Source organism: Oncorhynchus clarkii, chromosome 14 (genome assembly GCF_045791955.1).
Source record: "Oncorhynchus clarkii lewisi isolate Uvic-CL-2024 chromosome 14, UVic_Ocla_1.0, whole genome shotgun sequence".
In the NCBI taxonomy this organism is placed as follows: Eukaryota; Metazoa; Chordata; class Actinopteri; order Salmoniformes; family Salmonidae; genus Oncorhynchus; species Oncorhynchus clarkii.
In genome coordinates, this window is record NC_092160.1 from 13,311,610 (window position 1) to 13,330,067 (window position 18,458).

The 18,458-nt window shown below is 40.7% G+C and overlaps 1 protein-coding gene and 1 pseudogene across 3 annotated transcripts; one reads left to right on the top strand and one right to left on the bottom strand.

The window, feature by feature from the left end:
- The first annotated feature begins 777 nt into the window (after positions 1-777).
- On the top strand, positions 778-4,820 carry LOC139366310 (nitric oxide-associated protein 1-like; annotated as a pseudogene).
- Positions 4,821-5,651: 831 nt separating this feature from the next.
- On the bottom strand, positions 5,652-13,836 carry LOC139366309 (RE1-silencing transcription factor B-like). 3 transcript variants are annotated; one of them, XR_011626739.1, is made up of 5 exons: positions 13,692-13,836; positions 11,044-11,960; positions 10,863-10,946; positions 7,385-10,501; positions 5,652-7,269 (listed from the first exon to the last, which is right to left on the bottom strand). XR_011626739.1 is itself a non-coding variant. In XM_071103655.1 (4 exons), exons 2-4 carry the CDS (start codon positions 11,948-11,950, stop codon positions 8,520-8,522), a joined length of 2,973 nt encoding a protein of 990 aa, XP_070959756.1. In that variant the 5' UTR covers positions 11,951-11,960; positions 13,692-13,836; the 3' UTR covers positions 5,658-8,519. The 3 variants fall into 3 exon arrangements, 2 of the variants coding, with proteins under 2 accessions (XP_070959756.1, XP_070959755.1); XM_071103655.1 differs by having other exon boundaries at positions 5,658-10,501; XM_071103654.1 differs by lacking the exon at positions 13,692-13,836 and having other exon boundaries at positions 6,263-10,501; positions 11,044-11,998.
- Positions 13,837-18,458: the final 4,622 nt, after the last annotated feature.

Genomic DNA, 18,458 nt, shown 5'->3' on the forward strand with positions numbered 1-18,458 from the left:
CAAATATGGTCGTGATAGGAAGCCTTTAGCCCACTGGCCGGCAGTGGGGGAAGATGGAACGAGCTGGATTTCGCCGACACTCTGCAAATGTTTTCATCGATCAAACATTTGATCTCAATACCGTTTTCTGTTCCCAAAACTAGAATCTGTTTTGAACAGAGTGGACTACGTTTTGTGGACTTTACCCTTTACCCTAGTTTTTAAAAATCGCGTTTAGAAGGAGTGCAAAGACTAATTGAATTATTGCGCACGTGCACTTCACAGAGTATGCGTTCCCTAACGAAAATATGCAGATGATGCTAGAACGCGCCAATAGAATCTCGCTAGCTCGTGCTTGGCTCTACCCACCTCCTGCTTGCTCTGCCCACGATAACTAATAGGTTCCCGTTGGAAAAGACAGGCTGTAGAAAAGACGTGCTGTGGTATATCTTTGTTTAGTTATACACTTTTGATAGTTCAGTTAGGGGCGGTAATGACTGCCAACCGCCGTTAAACTCCACCAAAGAAGAAGAAGAAGCAACAGCTTGTGTTATTCAAGGTTATGTTATCATTGTTTAATGTATGGTTCAATTGTGTTACTTTGTAAAGATTTATAAATTGTTGCCACCCCCATTATGGGAAAAATTTACATGTACATTTTTTCGACATCTATCAATTCCATGTCGATCTGTAAACCAAAGTACCAAATCGATCTCATCACCTCTACCAAGGCACTATATGTCTGTGTTTGAAGGAAACATGTTCCATCATAAACTCCCTTTTGTATTGGATGACCAGTGGTGGAAAAAGTACCCAAGTGTCATAGTTGAGTAAAGATACCTTAATAGAAAATGACTCAAGTAAAAGTGAAAGTCACCCAGTAAAATACTACTTGAGTAAAAGTCTAAAATAATTTGGTTTGAAATATACCTAAGTATCAAAAGTAAATGTAATTGATAAAATATACTTAAGTATCAAAAGTAAAAGTATACATCTTTTCAAATTCCTTATATAAAGCAAACCAGGTGGAACCGTTTTCTTGTTTTTTAAATTTACGTATAGCCAGGGGCATGCTCCAACATTCAGTATTTTATACAAACTAAGCATGTGTTTAGTGAGTCTACCCGATCTGAGGCAGTAGTGATGTTCTCTTAATAAGTGTGTGAATTAGACCATTTTCCTGTCCTGCTAACCATTCAAAATGTAACGAGTACTTTTGGGTGTCAGGGGAAATGTATGGAGTAAAAAGTACATAATTTTCTTTAGGTATGTAATGAAGTACAGATACCCAAAAAACGATTTAAGTTGTACTTTCAAGTATTTTTACTTAAGTACTTTACACCACTGTGGATGATACAAGAACGACCAGATTTTACAGCACTGTAAGAGAAGCAATGGGTGAAATTCAAGATCTGGGTAAAAATGTCAACATTCAAGGGAAATGCAACTCCATAGAGCCGGAAAATGAGGGGGAATTTGTTTTCCTGGACTACATAGATCAATAAAATACTCACAAGGACCAACTTCATGGTTAGCTCCATGTGATTGCTGTCCCCATGAATCACCGCCTGGTACGGCAACTGCTCCGCCCACAACCGTAAGGCTCTCCAGAGGGTAGTGAGGTCCGCACAACGCATCACCGGGGGCAAACTACCTGCCCTCCAGGACACCTACACCACCCGATGTCACAGGAAGGCCATAAAGATCATCAAGGACAACAACCACCCGAGCCACTGCCTGTTCACTCCGCTATCATCCAGAAGGCGAGGTCAGTACAGGTGCAACAAAGCTGGGACCGAGAGACTGAAAAACAGCTTCTATCTCAAGGCCATCAGACTGTTAAACAGCCACCACTAACATTGAGTGGCTGCTGCCAACACACTGACTCAACTCCAGCCACTTTAATAATGGGAATTGATGTAAGATATATCACTAGCCACTTTAAACAATGCTACTTAATATAATGTTTACATACCCTACATTATTCATCTCATATGTCTACGTATATACTGCACTCTATATCATCTACTGCATCTTTATGTAATACATGTATCACTAGCCACTTTAAACTATGCCACTTTGTTTACATACTCATCTCATATGTATATACTGTACTCGATACCATCTACTGCATTTTGCCTATGCCGTTCTGTACCATCACTCATTCACATATCTTTATGTACATATTCTTTATCCCTTTACACTTGTGTGTGTATAAGGTAGTAGTTTTGGAATTGTTAGTTAGATTACTCGTTGGTTATTACTGCATTGTCGGAACTAGAAGCACAAGAATTTCGCTACGCTCGCATTAACATCTGCTAACCATGTGTATGTGACAAATAACATTTGATTTGATTTGATTTGGTCATTGAAAGATGGGACCAAAGTGGCGACAGCTAGCCACGATTCTCTCATCGAGTTTCGTGATATAGACTTCCTTCTCGAGGAAACAAGCAAAAGGATGAAAAATAAAATCTATGGTACGCTAGATATGGAGGATTGACACCTGTTGCAACGGATGTGGTGCAGTCATGCACTGCACCTGATGTGGCAGGCTATCTACCAAGTGAGAAGTATAAACTTTTGCTAGAGGAGAAGGAATTGAAAAAAGGCATTTGTCATCGTTGTTACTTGCTCACACACCACCAAAAGGCATTGACTGTCAAGATGTCCAAGGAGGAATATCTGGATATAGTCTGCAGGGTCAAATCAGAGAAAGCCTTGGTACTGTTCATCGTGGATCTCCTGGACATCCCATACTCCATAGTACCAGACTTGCTATAGCTTGTTGGAGAAAACAAACACATAGTGGTTCTGGGTAATAAAGTGGACTTGCTCCCTGGAGACTGAAAACTACTTGCAAAATATGAAATGTCAGCTTTCCCAGTACTGTGCTGGTGTAGGCCTTTCCAGTGATAATATCAAAGATATCCCGTGTTGGTTCTAATGAGGGGGGTATGGCATAGAAAATCAAATCTCCAGAGATTGTGGAAGTACAATGGAGACGTGTATCTAGCGGGAATGGCCAACACGGGGAAATCCACATTGTTTAACACTCTACTGGAGTCAGACTACTGCAAATCCAGAGCCTCGGATGTGATCCACAAAGCCACCATATCTCCATGGCCTGGTAAGATGGAGCTCTGCCCAGCCTGCATGTTATTCACAGTTACTATAAGATACATTATGATTTATGGAACACTCTTCTTTGTCTATTGTTGCTGCAATCATTAGTCTTGAATGAGCTTCACATTCCAACCAATTTTACAGTCACATTGATGGAGGGTTTGAATCAGACTTACATTTGTTTATTTAAAAGTCTCTAAAATGTAGATTTTCTTCAATTTACTTTCAAATGTAATATTATCCAAAGATATAATGCCGAACCTTCTGAAGTTCCCCATCATCAACCCCATTCGGTACTGCATGTTCAGTAGGTCCTAGAGGCTCCAGAGTGCCTCCAAGCAGACGGAGAGTGATATCTCCACAGGAGCTCAAGCGACTGGAACAGTTCAGCAAGCAGGGCTACCTAGTGGGTAAGAGATTGGTATTGGCTGTTGGTGACAGAACTGGTGGTAACCCCACAGGGTAACCTAAATACCAGGGGTTCGAAATGGACATCCCATACAGCTCAACCCTTGTTGTTAATGGTTTGCATGGTTACTCATTGTAATGTAAGCTAATTATTTAAAAAATCCTATATTGATTTAGGTAGTATTGGGAGGACGTTCCGGACCGTCGTAGAATCCAAAAGAGGCCTGATACAGTCTGGCCTATGGAGAGGACATGATTGACAAGGAGGAGGAGAAAGACCGTACTCTTTTCATCCCTTCTCCAGATGTGGGCTTGACGCTCAACGAACTGAAAGATGCCCACTGGCTCTATGACACCCCTGGCATCATGAAAGACGTGAGCTACTTTCTGCTTCCGCTTGGTGCCACTGCTGGCTGTTACGCCGGGCTAAAACGACTTCAATGTGGTCTCATAGATTAGAGTGCAGCTCATAATGGAACCCTGTACCTTCCTAATTGAAACAGCGTGTATACATGTTGTAGCTGTTTACTAGCACTAGGAGAGAACACTGCTGACTAATTAATACCACTTGACTTAGTTTCCCTTCTGATGCAAGAGGGTTGGTAGATACAAAAAGTACCTTTGCATGTCCTCTGGGGGAACAAGGTGTGCCTTTCTATTTCTTCTATTACTAGGCTATACCACAAAGTATAATGCCAAGCAGGATGCCATGATACATTTACGCACACTGCAATAGAACAGAATTATCTATAAAGTGGTCACTGCAATAGATTTATGACTGGTTTATTATTGCATTGTACCACTCTAGTAAGGTGTTTCTTACAAGAAAAGCCCAGACTAGTGTTGAACAATGCCAACCATTCAGCTCATAATCTTCTGTTCATTGCTATAAACCAAGGCAAAGTCCCCCCCTACCCCTTTTCTCACTCTCTCATGCTTGATAGGTCCTCAATCTGTTGACCGAGCAGGTTAAGGTGGTCGTGCCCACACAAGCCATCGTACGCAGGACGTTTGTGTTGAAAACTGGAATGTTGCTGTTCCCGGGAGCTCTAGGATGAATTGATTACCTTCAGGTGAATGCCTTCTTTCATTATTAAACTTTGACATCAAAACAATGGTGCACACTTTTGTCTTTATGACAGACATATTACTAACTGCTGGTTCTTAGTCATTGCTTCTAACCGAGTCTCAATTCACATCACCAGTGTGGACAAGGCTGACCGCATCTATCAGAAGCATGCTGGTCAAATCCTGCTGGGGTTAAGTTGATGCTGCTTGCTCTACTCTACTCAGTTAAGGAATTAAAATCTCTTTCTCAAGTGCTACTACAAACAAGTTTACAAATAATGTTATCAACATGAAGAACTGTGTGAATAGGTATCAATGGGTTGAGAAGAACCCATGAAGGAATTCCCCCCTCTAGTCTCCAAAGAGTTTGAGCTGAAGGGGCAGGGCTTTCAGAAAGCCAGCCCTGATATTAAGATGTCCTCTGTGGGTAATACACACATAATTACAAATTGATCAACCAGATGACCCAAGATTGTCCTTTTTTCAAAAGAGGCAGGTGCTACTGATACATTTATTCTGTTCTTAGGTTGGGTGAGAGTGACAGGAGTGGAGGGGAACCGTTTCCTGCTGCGTGCCCATGCTCCAGAGGGTACAGGGCTCTCCTTGAATAGTCCACCTCTACTCCCCAACTTCATTAATCCTGAAGGGAGAGCACATCAACACATCAGTCTCTTGCTTATAAGACCAGGAAACCCCAGGGCCTGGTGGACACCAGCCTGTCCTACCTACATAGGAGCAGAGAGGCTCAATTTGAAGAAAAACTTAAGTGCGTAAAATCTAAATGGAACAACGTGCATTTTCAAAAGGCTTTTTGTACTCAATGTCTAATGTTGATACCGTACTTTAAGCTTGTGGATGGTTTTCAGCTCTGGGTTTTGTAACATTGTAAATGTAATGATTGTAAATACCCTACATATAAACAGCTGTCGTTATTTATCGATGTGTAGGCTGCTAAAATTTACATTGCTTTCATTACATTTAGACAGCAGGCACCATTAGTGTAATATATTATTAAACATATCAGTAACTGCTGAAAAGGTAAGAAATGGGAAGGAATCACACACCAACAATACCTCTGGATATTAGGCCAACTTTTATTAAAAAGTGTAGAGCAGAAAATGGTACAGGATGCTTTGTTTTAAACTGCACAAAATGGTTTTTAAAACAGCCAATTGTTTTCAAAAAGTCTTAGGGACAATGGCCAATAACTCCCCACTTTGGTGAAGGTATTAATAGAAGTTAGTTGTCAATTATTATATTGAAAAAGAGTACATTTCTTCACTAACTGCAAATGACAGGTATAGGCTAACAGTAAAACAAGTTAAAAAAAAAATTAAAAAAAATTGCTTGGGCATGTATTTGCTTTAATCGCTGAACACAACCGGTGCTTATTTGAGCCAGGCTTCTATTTCCTAATGCACACAGCTTTTCCTCAATAAAATGTTGTAAAGACTACCACACTGTTTGTGACCAGTATAAACATAATAACACATCCATCGCAGATCAGATTAGCAAAGGCTGCATATCAAACACCCCAATTTCACCCTTCAGCAACATGAATTTAATGTAGTTTTTTCTTTTTGGTGGCGACATGGCTAGCAACAATGACAGAATAAAAATAAATAATTAATGCACATGGGAATATCGTAAGCAATTCATTAGACCCGGGAATTCATTTGAAACATTTGTTTATTTGCTGAAATGTGTGCCGATTCCCAGCAATTAAAATGAACAGGCGGCTGGCAATTTGAGACTCAGCATTTAATTGAAGTTTTACGGTACATATGATTACAATATGTGAATGCAAAATGGTTACAATGATTGAAATACAGTTCTTATCCACTAACAAGCACAATACAGTAAGTGAACAAAGAGATAAAAGGTGTACATTTACAGTGCTATGGAATCTGTCTAGATAGGGTTCCCTGGGAAACTGCATTTATAGACCGGTTCAAGAGCACATCGGCTAAATTGGACCAGTTTCCCAGGGAACCCTGGTATAGTCTGTTCCTTCCAATAGTCAGGATACTCAAGACATACATCTTTATAATTCTATATCTTCTCACTTTGGCATCACACCCAAAATATATTGCACTGAATTTACTAAAAGAGTACACATGGCATATTTTTTTATTATTAGCTCAGTCTAACAATCACCTCATAGTACAGAAAACTAAATGCATATGAATGAAGTATTTCACAGGCTACGCTTTGGAAGTACAATTCTGTAAAAACAGATGAGTGGGGTACTAAAAACAGCAACAGTCAGAGAAATCAAACAATTACAACTAAACCTCAAGGAATGGTTATAAAGATAGACATGATGTAACAACAATATAATTGAAATCAGAGCTCTTACAGTGTACAAAGAATGTGACTCAATTAACAGAAACCTACACTGTTAATATGCAAAAACATAAAATACTGATTGTCAAAGGCACTGAAGAGTAAAAAAAAAAAAATAAGAAAAAAATGTAGAACTATGGGCATCTTCGCAGGCTCAACAACTAAAAAAATAAAAAAATATCTTTGGACTTTTTCTGAAATCAGATACAAAACTGATAATGGTGTGTTCACAAACTTCCATTTCACAACTTGTTTTCAATGTTAGCTGTCTATTCTCTGTCAGTGATATTAACATAGTATCTGTTTATACCACCCAGAAAATCTCTATCCATATCTTAAGTTCTAGAGGGCTACAAATGTCAAGGTCCAGTAGGCTGACACTAGGAACACCCTACCTTCCACAGAGTTGTGCATTTATTAATGAGTAGTATGAGTTTTTTTGTATGACTACATTTACTTGGATATTCAAAAAGTGACAACATATTTCAAACATTAACTCAAGAAACAATTCTATACACATCTCGCCACCATTGTACCGGATGAATCAAAAAAAAACTCACCCCATTTCATAGTTCATCAATTTGAGTGTAAGTCAAGTTTTTTTGTAATTAAGATATTTTTATAATTAGTCCATTGTGAAGATTGATAATTGATTTAATTGATTTTATAAAAAATCTCTTGATGTTATCAATAAAAAGACAAATTAAAGTAGTTGTCAAGTGCTCCCTAAATGGTGGAGTGAACAACTTACACGTGTGCCGACTTTGAACATGCAGCCCTCTTCCCCATTTAGGGCACAGACCACTTCACTGGAGTGGACTCACACAACAGGACCACCTGGGTCCTTCTAATATAATCCCCGTGTGAATGAAGGGGTTTCTTTGGTACTTCATTGAAAAAGTGTACCACTTCCTTTCATAATAGATGTACTGTTGTTGTTCAACTTGGCTGATGGATAAAAATACAAAAACCTGGTGCAACTCGTCTCTTGGTGGCTTCTTCTAATATAGAAACTCAACCGGCAAGGTGTAGCGATTTCTTGACTATCAACCACTATATATGTAAGATATATACAATGCTATTCGATTTTAGATACCAGTAGTTGAATAACCATATGAGATTTACAAGTATTCTGAGATTTACAAGCAACAAAATTAATATCCCATATTTTCTTTGATGGGTGTTTCAGCCAAATGCCAAACAATTAAACGTTTTTGGGGGCCTCTCACGTATTAACTCACATATCCTTTATGATTTAAATTAAAGGCATCCCATCATGTTTGAAAACAAGAACTTTAGAATTAATAGTCAAAATGTCTGGGAACCAATCCGTGAAAGCCCAGACACCAATAATCAAATTAACTAGTCGGCCTAAAACTGTATTACAATGGCTGTCAGAGAGTTTTAGGCATACCATATAATATTTTATACAGTACTTACTAGTGAGCACTAATGCAAGGTAACTGAATATGTAGTGTCAACATGTTTACACAGACAATTATGTTTTATAACAGGTAGAAAGGGTAAAACAAAAATACACTGCTGAAACTGATTAAAATGGGATAAATCAATGCCCCCTGCTCTGCAGTCACTCACTGGTCCAGCTTGGATGCATTGTCAAGATAATACACATTCACCAGGTGGCGATTCAGGTGCCGACGGTACTCCACCTCCAAGGGGAAGGTACGGTCGCAGAAAATACACATGTGACTCTTGAGTTCAGTTGGAGTCGGAATCTCTTCTGTGGGAGTTTCAGGGTCATTGGCCAGTTTGCCGGCGGCTGCGGCCAGTCCGTTGAGCCCCGAGTCGTCGCTGCCCTCCGAGGCGCTATCACTGATCTCACTTCCTCCGTCATGGCTGTGGATGCCCTCGTCCTCTTCAGTTTCGGTAGGCTTTCCTCTTGGCCTAGGGAGCTCCAGGGAGGGTGTTGTTGGTGTTGATGGTTCTCCCTGTGGCCGTCTGAAATCGGGAGAGCCGTCAATTTCTGTGGGAGATGGGGACTCGTCTTCAGGAGTAGGAGTTTCCTCTGAATGGTCGGCGACCTTAGCCTGCTCAGCCTGTGGAGTTGTGTCCTGAGATGTAGAGGTATGCATAGCGGGGACAGTCTCCTGGTCAGACGCCTTCTGCTCTCCCTGTAGAACTGTTGGCTGAAGCTTTGTAGCTGGACCCTTTTTGTTTTCAGGGAGGCTAATAGGGTTCTCAATGATGGAACACCCCTTGTTCTCACTGGAAGCCTCGGTCTCTTCATAGCTTGCTTCTGTCTTGTTGCTCTTTTTCACAGGCGAGTTCATAATCTGGTTTGCTGGGTTCTCCTGTTCTGACACTGGGCAAGGCTCAGTCGTCATGCTTTGGCGGATACTGGCTTTTGATTGTGACTTGTGACCAGCCTTGATTTTTAACCGTTTGGCCTTTATGTTGGTGCAGGGCTCCTCAGGAGATTCCTTCATTGATAAGTCCAAGGCCTCTGCAGCCTTTCTCTTTAGCGGCTTCGTCCTGCTCTTCTCTCCCCGTTTTTCCACTGGTGCGTCCAGACTTTGAGGTGCTTTTGCAACAGTCTTATCAACCACTTTCTTAATTTTTTTAGAAGGACTCTTCTTAGATTTTGTTGTGTTTTTGTTCTCTTTTCCTTCCCTCTCATTCTTCAGTGTTCCCAGCTGCTCTTTTTTCTCCTTCTCCAGCTTCTTGTTTTCCTCCTTCACTTTCTCCATATTCTCCCTCTCCAGCATGTCTTTCTCTAACTTCTCCTTGACCGATTTCTCCTTCTCAACATCGTCCTCTTCCAAACTCGCCTTTTGAACTTTTTCCACGGTTTCCTTTATTTCACTCTTATCCTGAACACTCGTTTTCCCCTTCATCTGTTTTTTGGGACGTCTCTTAACTTTATAACCTGTGGTTTGAACTGCAGCTGCTGTCTCCTTCAGGGTTACATGCTGCTTTGTATTCTCACTGCTCATCTCTGTACTCTTGCGTTTCAGTGTTACCTTTTTCTCTGCCTTGTCCTTTGCCTTTTTAGGTGTCTCTTTGACAGGGGAGACACAACATTTCTTGTGGGTCTTGTCTGTTGCTACACTTTCTGCAGCTTGAAGAGGGACGGGATTGCTGCTCTTCTTGGTTGAGAGATTGATATGGCTTGATTGTTTATCAGCTCCAGAGATCTCTGGTCTCTCCTCCATGTCCTCCTCCTCATCATCAATTGCAGACAGCTCAAACTTTGCAATTCCATTCACGATGGTGTACTCATCAGCGAATTCATCAGAATCAGGTTTCTTGACACGCAGCTTGACCTTTGACACATCCATTGCAATCTGTGGGCAGCCGGGATGTCTGGATTTGATGTGATACTGCAGGTTACACTTCTTGGAAGCGGCGTACTTGCAAACAGGACAAAGGAACTGACGCGGGTTGAGGTGGAGCTCCACATGCTTCTTGTAGTTGCTGCGATCAGCCGTCTTGTATGGACAGTGGGGGCAGCACAGGGGCTTGGGCCCATTGTGAACCTGTCTGGAATGGCGTGTCACCTCATGCTGATTTGCAGCCAGGTAGTTGCAGCGGTCACATTTGAAAGGCCTTTCACCTGTCAAGAAAAGCAATGTGGAAAATGCTCAGGTTACAGACATTTTAACTGATATTAAACTTCAATGGGAACACTGGCTCACATTTCATGCAGGGAAGATGGACCAGAGTAAGGAGAGACAAGCAACAATTACAGGTCGAACACTAAGCATCTCACAGCACGTATCGCAAACCACTTTACCGTTCTTATCCAAAACCATCTGCTCCAGCGAATGCAACAAAGGAGAAAAAGTTGACTATGAGAGGAAAGCAAAACAGAGACCTATATCTATGCATAAACAATTATGTGTGTAATTTCTGCTACATGCTAGAAATATGTACCGTCAGGCTTTTTTGTCATGTAGCCTGTGTTAGACACTCACCTGAGTGGGTTCTCATATGCCTGGTAAGATGGGTCTTCTGGGAGCTTGAGTACTCACAGTACGGACATCGAAAAGGACGCTCCCCTACAGCAGCAAAAACAGAGTTAGCTATACTGTTAAAAACACTCATATGTTGACCATTAAGTGCATTCTTGGAGTGAAAAGGTTCTGTTTGACATACCTGTGTGGGTGCGGATATGCTGCACGTAGTTGTTCTTACGGTCCGAGAAATAGCAGCACTGGTTGCAGGTGAAGAGCTTACTGGGGAAATGGTTCCTGAGGTGCTTCCTCCAGTGGTACTGGCTGACGGTGGTATAAGTGCAGATGGTGCATTTGTAGACCCTCTGGTCGTCGCCCTCCTTCTCGTGGTGCTTGAGGTGAGCCATGTAATGGTCGTAGCGGTTGGTGTTGTAGCCGCAGCGCTCACAGCGGATCACCCCTTTGTTGTTGGCCCCACCATCACCGCTCTCCGCCTCTTGATCTGGTCCCGCCAAAGTCTCTTTTGCCCGTGCCTTGTCCCCCTCCACGCGTTTCACCACGATCATCCTATTGGCACTGTGGATTTGGATGTGGGTTACAAACTCCTCCTCTCGCTGGGCCTGGTAGTTGCAGGGTTTACAGAAGAAGGGTTTCTTCTTCTTAGCTGACTCCATGATCATGCCCAGAGGGGTAGAAGGGGTAAAAGGGGTGGGAGGGCTAGAAGGGCGCTGTTCAGATGGTTTGGACAGGTCCAGACCTTCTTCCTCTTCTACTTCATTGTCAATCTCCTCAACCTGGGAAAGGGCCACCCGTGGAGACTCTGGGTAGTCTACAATACACATCTCTCTCTCATGGCTATCGTAACTGTATCTGATGATGTTCTCGTCTTCACTATCGGAGTAGCTGCTGCTGCCGACGGTTTGAAGCTCCATCATCTCCTTCCCTTCTGTTGGATTTTCACAGGCTACGTTGGCGAGCATGACCAGCTGTGGGGCCGGCAGCTCATTCTGTGGAAGCTCAGCCAACCCCTGGGCATCCTCCACCAAGGGCATGCCAGCTGAGGTGGCATACATGACCAACCCCATTGGATATACCGTCTGAGAAGCCATGCTGGGAGGGCTGTGGTTGTGGGGGAGGAGAGCAGAACCAGAGGTCATGGTCATTGATCAAACAACTTCAAATAAGATATGTTAAATTACATTTGTTTTCATTTCAGAACCAACATTTTTGTAGTAGTAGTCACAGAGAGTATGAGTTTTAACAGGCCTTTAATTCAGGACTTCATCAAACTTTTGAACGTTTATCACATAGGCCACTCAGTCCCACGTCATCAAAATGATATGGCTTGCAAGTTTTCCAAGCAATTACCAACCAGGGACATACCATGTAAGGTAATGTCACTGTTCCTTCTCTGAATTAGTAATTTGGTATTCATATCATAGTTGGAAAGTGCAGGATGTTTTTATAATAATCCAGGAATGGTGGACACAATAAAGAAAAAACAAATGTCATCAATCCAAGTGTCAAAATAAATAAAAGGGAAGTATGCTAAACCTATACAATTTCAGAACACTTTCATCATGTCATTGATTCCTTATCTAGATTTATTCATGTCTTCATGCAGTCTGCTGTACATATCAATGTGATGAACCAGTATATAAACAGATGACAATGTTGTATCTATTCTTCATTTGTAAAAAATAATATTTATCCAGACAATTTCATAATTAAAATGTAACCAATTAAATTTTTAAAAAAATAGTTTTTTCCCCCATAAATATATGTAAATGTTTAGCACAAAACTACCAAGAATATCCCACCACTTCAAAATGTATGTTTCATAACTTCATTGTGGGCCTACGTCATGTATTTTACTTTAACACAGTGCCTTGGGAAACCCCATAGTGTCCTAGTCCTGTGTTTGCATGCACAGAAATGTCTGTTCGGCCATTTTGAAACAGCACCACCAACTTGGTCGACAGCGCCCAAAAACTACAGTAGCCTGCCCTACATTCTAACTAGTTAGTACGCAGAGAAAATAAGAAAGGGGTTGTATGATCTCAATGCGAAACAAAAATATATAGCTATAATTGACCTAAATAGTAATGATGACCAAATACGTAAAACAAATAAAAAATAAACGTTTTACATGTCTTTACTTTCTAACTATGAGAAAAAGTGTATAGACATACTTTGTCACCGTGCTGGTATTACAATAATCAAACTGAATGCAATATGACTTGCAAAATAACATTTATTTGACTGCGTTATAGTCTATGTATAGTTGTAAACAAGGACTTGGCCTCAGCAATACAAAGCAGAAAGTTGCAACAAAAAAAGCTACAGTAAAGGTTTGGGCGTGGAGAAGACAATTATTTATTTAACAAATGGATCGATTGTAGTTAAAACGTACTTTTACCAACAATAGTATTCCACAAATCGCCATGCAAACTTGCCACGACAGGCAGAGAATGTCGCTGTCCAGCAAGGCCCTCAAAACTTCACTCAGAAAACTAGTTTTGCGGAAGAGCAAACTCCGAACAAAACGAGGTTGTTAACTTGTAAACTCTTGAAAAATGTAGCGATAATGAGTGTTGTTCGTTTTACTTAAAAAAAATGTATATATATATCACAAATAAAGTTTGGCGTGTAAACACTTAGGAAGTTAAGAACAGCGTTATGTTAGCCATGGTCCTGATCTTCGTGCTGAAATCAGCCCTGGACAGCGCCTCTCCCTTTCAACAACCCCCACACTGCCTCCATTTTCAAAACTGTTCGTCAAAGTTAGTTTGTTTCACAAATTAAAACAATAGACAACAAATATGTTAATTCCTAAATTAAACAACTCACCGTATATCTGTATCCACTCCTTGTCGGTATTCAGTCTATATTATCGATGTAATAGTACACAAACTATTCACGGAAGAAGTTTCCACACATTCCTACACATCGGCCTGGCTCCGTCTGTTTGCAGGGATGGTGACGTCAGCGCCAGATAGTGTTTCTGCCGGGGGCTTCTTCTTTCCAAATCCCAATGTTCCAAATGGCCATACAATCTAGCAATCCGGTTAGTATTAATCATTATGAGTAGATTTTTTTCATTTAGAAACGTTTTTGGCAAAAATGTATTCCTCTTATATATAAATTAAACTAATATTAAACTAATATTGAGTGGGGCAAAAAAGTATTGTCAGCCACCAATTGTGCAAGTTCTCCCACTTAAAAAGATGAGAGAGGCCTGTAATTTGCATCATAGGTACACTTCAACTATGACAGACAAAATGAGAAAAAAAATCCAGAAAATAACATTGTAGGATTTTTTATGAATTTATTTGCAAATTATGGTGGAAAATAAGTATTTGGTCACCTACAAACAAGCAAGATTTCTGGTTCTCACAGACCTGTAACTTCTTCTTTAAGAGGCTCCTCTGTCCTCCACTCGTTACCTGTATTAATGGCACCTATTTTAACTTGTTATCAGTATAAAATACACCTGTCCACAACCTCAAACAGTCACACTCCAAACTCCACTATGGCCAAGACCAAAGAGCTGTCAAAGGACACCAGAAACAAAATTGTAGACCTGCACCAGGCTGGGAAGACTGAATCTGCAATAGGTAAGCAGCTTGGTTTGAAAAAATCAACTGTGGGAGCAATTATTAGGAAACGGAAGACATACAAGACCACTGATAATCTCCCTCGATCTGGGGCTCCACGCAAGATCTCACCCCGTAGGGTCAAAATTATCACAAGAAAGGTGAGAAAAATCCCAGAACCACACGGGGGGACCTAGTGAATAACCTGCAGAGAGCTGGGACCAAAGTAACAAAGCGTACCATCAGTAAAACACTACGCCACCAGGAACTCAAATCCTGCAGTGCCAGACGTGTCCCCCTGCTTAAGCCAGTACATGTCCAGGCCCGTCAGAAGTTTGCTAGAGAGCATTTGGATGATCCAGAAGAAGATTGGGAGAATGTCATATGGTCAGATGAAACCAAAATATAACTTTTTGGTAAAAACTCAACTTGTCGTGTTTGGAGGACAAAGAATGCTGAGTTGCATCCAAAGAACACCATACCTACTGTGAAGCATGGGGGTGGAAACATCATACGTTGGGGCTGTTTTTCTGCAAAGGGACCAGGACGACTGATCCGTGTAAGGAAAGAATGAATGGGGTCATGTATCGTGAGATTTTGAGTGAAAACCTCCTTCCATCAGCAAGGGCATTGAAGATGAAACGTGGCTGGGTCTTTCAGCATGACAATGATCCCAAACACACCGCCCGGGCAACGAAGGAGTGGCTTCGTAAGAAGCATTTCAAGGTCCTGGAGTGGCCTAGCCAGTCTCCAGATCTCAACCCCTTAGAAAATCTTTGGAGGGAGTTGAAAGTCCGTGTTGCCCAGCAACAGCCCCAAAACATCACTGCTCTAGAGGACATCTGCATGGAGGAATGGGCCAAAAGACCCGCAACAGTGTGTGAAAACCTTGTGAAGACTTACAGAAAACGTTTGACCTCTGTCATTGCCAACAAAGGGTATAAAACAAAGTATTGAGATAAACTTTTGTTATTGACCAAATACTTATTTTCCACCATAATTTGCAAATAAATTCATTAAAAATCCTACAATGGGATTTTCTGGATTTTTTTCTCATTTCGTCTGTCATAGTTGAAGTGTACCTATGATGAAAATTACAGGCCTCTCTCATCTTTTTAAGTGGGAGAACTTGCACAATTGGTGGCTGACTAAATACTTTTTTGCCCCACGGTGTATATATATATATATATATATTACACTGGGGGGCTAATTAGCTATCTAGAATGCTCGGAACACCTGCGTGTAATGGAAGAAGGCTGCCAGAAATGTGTAAGCTGCAACTGTGATAAAGCCAGTTTAAACAGTGTACAGTAAGTGTATATTTTGCATTTCTGAAATAATTTTGATGTGATATGAAAGTAAAGGGCTGTACTGAGAATCAATTCACGTTTAGATGGAGTATTTGGCTGTTTTGGCTGCCAGAGCCAGTCTACCTCTGAAAATAATATGTTAAATCCTTGGACATTAAGGAGTACCGGTAGGCTCCTTAAGAGTACATATTGGGTTACATACAATGTCTACTGCTATACACATCATTCCCAATAATACCATCACGAATGTAACATTATAATTACATATAAAGAAATTTCACAAGTCAAAGTACAACGATTTTTGCATAATTCATGATGTGTTTTAAATCTTCACATTGTCGGCTTCACAACAAACAGTTGACAGCTCCAGCACCCTGATAATGCCACATAATCAGATGGTATCATGATTTAATTCACCATACCTGGGTTGGCTGGTCTGGTTATCTCCCCAAAACAGTCCTTAAACATTGTTTACATGATGTGTAATATATACATACAGAATGTGTAGTTATTAGATCAGTGTAAGGGGAGAAAATAGCTTAATCTTCCTGTTTCTGTGTTTTATTACCAGGTATACTGGGGGAAACCCACACTGACCATGGGGAAAGAGCTATTGCATAAATTCCACAATGCAGGTTTGATTGAATTCTGTCCACACCAATATAATATAATACCTGGATGGGATGGTTCAAGTGATGCCCATACTTCTGTGTGACCTCTGTGTGTGGGGAATGTTTCAGGAGAGGATCTACCAGGCCTAAATGCTAAATAAAAAATTTAACATGAGAGCAACCCACACCGACTGCATTCTCCAGTCCACAGTGTACTGCTGCACAAAAACTAACTTTGGTCTGTTGGGTCCATGGTTGGGTCCAAAGTCTTTTGGAGCATTCCAGGAAGCAGGCTCTAGTCTGGGCAGACATGTGCCCTCACTTGTGAAATTTGGTCTTTTCAACTGTATAGTCATGGGTCTGTTGCAAATAGAGACAGATTTTCAGCTTGATGAAAGTGTTATAAACAACTCAAGGCTTCCAGGTCATGAATTACACCAGAAGCATAGGTAGTTAGTTACCTTGGGGGAGTTTGCCTGTAAAAAATGTAATTGACACACACCAGCTGGTCATGATCAAATAAAAATTAAAAAAAAAAAAAATTTTGCTAACACAATATTCAAGAGAAACAGAATTATCATGGACACAATGTATCACAACGAATCGCCGTCCGCCACGGGGTGGCGCTCGTATGTTATATTTGACATGGGTACACTGCCTCAATCAACATTTTAACAAATATTGTTATAATTAAACCAAGATGAACCACAGACTGTCGTTTCAACTCGAAACAAATGAGTCAGTGGGAAGAACAAACAGGAGGTGGGCAGAGCCAAACTCCAGCTAGAGAGATCCTATTGGTGCGTTCTAGCAAATATTAAATCTACAAAACTTAGTGCACTCTGTTCGTAACAGGTTATAGTTTTGGGAATAGAAAACTGTATTGAGATCAAATGTTTTATCGATGAGAAAATTTGCAGAATGTCGAACAAAATCCATCTCGTTCCATCTTCTCCCACGCCCGGCCACTGGGCTTCCTCTCACTATCACATTTGGTAACGTTAGTGAGTCGAAACGCCAAGAGGATGCTTCACATTTATACATCCGGTGAAATATCTGTCTCACACAATAGGATTTTTATGCAGATTTGATCAAAACATTTTTTGCGGTTGATTAATTCTATCAATGGAGGTCAATTGATCTCATTGTCCAATGAAATAAAGCGTGCTCTTAATTTAGTGCTCCATTTGAAATCATTGTTACTAACAGACTAAATGTTTCATATTAAAAGGGACAATAACATAAAACCAAAGTTACACTAAATAAACAGTTTAATAACTTTCTACCACATGTTATTTATTTACACTGACAATTGAATTTCATAGTTTTATTTTATTTCCATCTGTCAAACAAAGAAAAAAGTTGAGAAAGACCAACTTCAGTTAGTCAGTGCATATATAAAGGAAATCCAACCAGTAACATTTACAAGCATATCATATAAGATATAACTACTACAAGCACTTTTTTGCTTGGGATGTATTCATTACGTCTTGCAACTGAAACCGTTTAGCGTTTAATAACCGAACGGAAGCAAACAAAGCAAACGTAACGAAATGGGGAGGGACCTACATTATTTGTTCAATAGAAACTCGTTTTCGTTACAAAACGTTTTCCTTTTGGAGTAAACATTTTCTGGTGAAAAACCTTTTGCAACAGAATAAGCGTAATGCCATGTAACTGTCGTGAGGGAGCTTGAGCAAAGTTGCAGGCAGTGAATGGACCCTGAGTGCGCGCTAGTTTGGAATTGAAAAGTGTCGCGGGAGCTTTTGATAAAGAATATCATCAAGACGAAGCAGCTGCATTATAAGTTGGATGCACTGTTGAGCGCTACATACCTAGGGGTTTGCGCTGATTGTACGGAGATTGTGATAGCTGGTTATATGACATCCCTTGAGAAAGCAAGAACAATATGTATGTATGTCAGGAGAAGTTCAGTATTATCATAAGGAGATGTATACTTGGAATAGGCAGGGGAGGTTTAAGAGAGAGCGGGAGGAAGATGGTGAGCTTGAGTCGGTTAAAAATAGCAGAAAAGGGAGATGGTTTGTTAAAGAAGAATGGTAGAAAGTGTAAGTGGAGTGTGCTGAAGACAAGAGGAGA

Bases quoted from the DNA above. Each gene is read 5' to 3' on its own strand.
- LOC139366309 (XM_071103654.1), bottom strand. From the start codon at position 11,998: ATGACCTCTGGTTCTGCTCTCCTCCCCCACAACCACAGCCCTCCCAGC. The intron at 10,947-11,043 runs GTATGTCAAACA...TTGCTGCTGTAG, and splicing joins GCATATCCGCACCCACACAG to GGGAGCGTCCTTTTCGATGT. The intron at 10,502-10,862 runs GTGAGTGTCTAA...TTTTCTTGACAG, and splicing joins GCATATGAGAACCCACTCAG to GTGAAAGGCCTTTCAAATGT.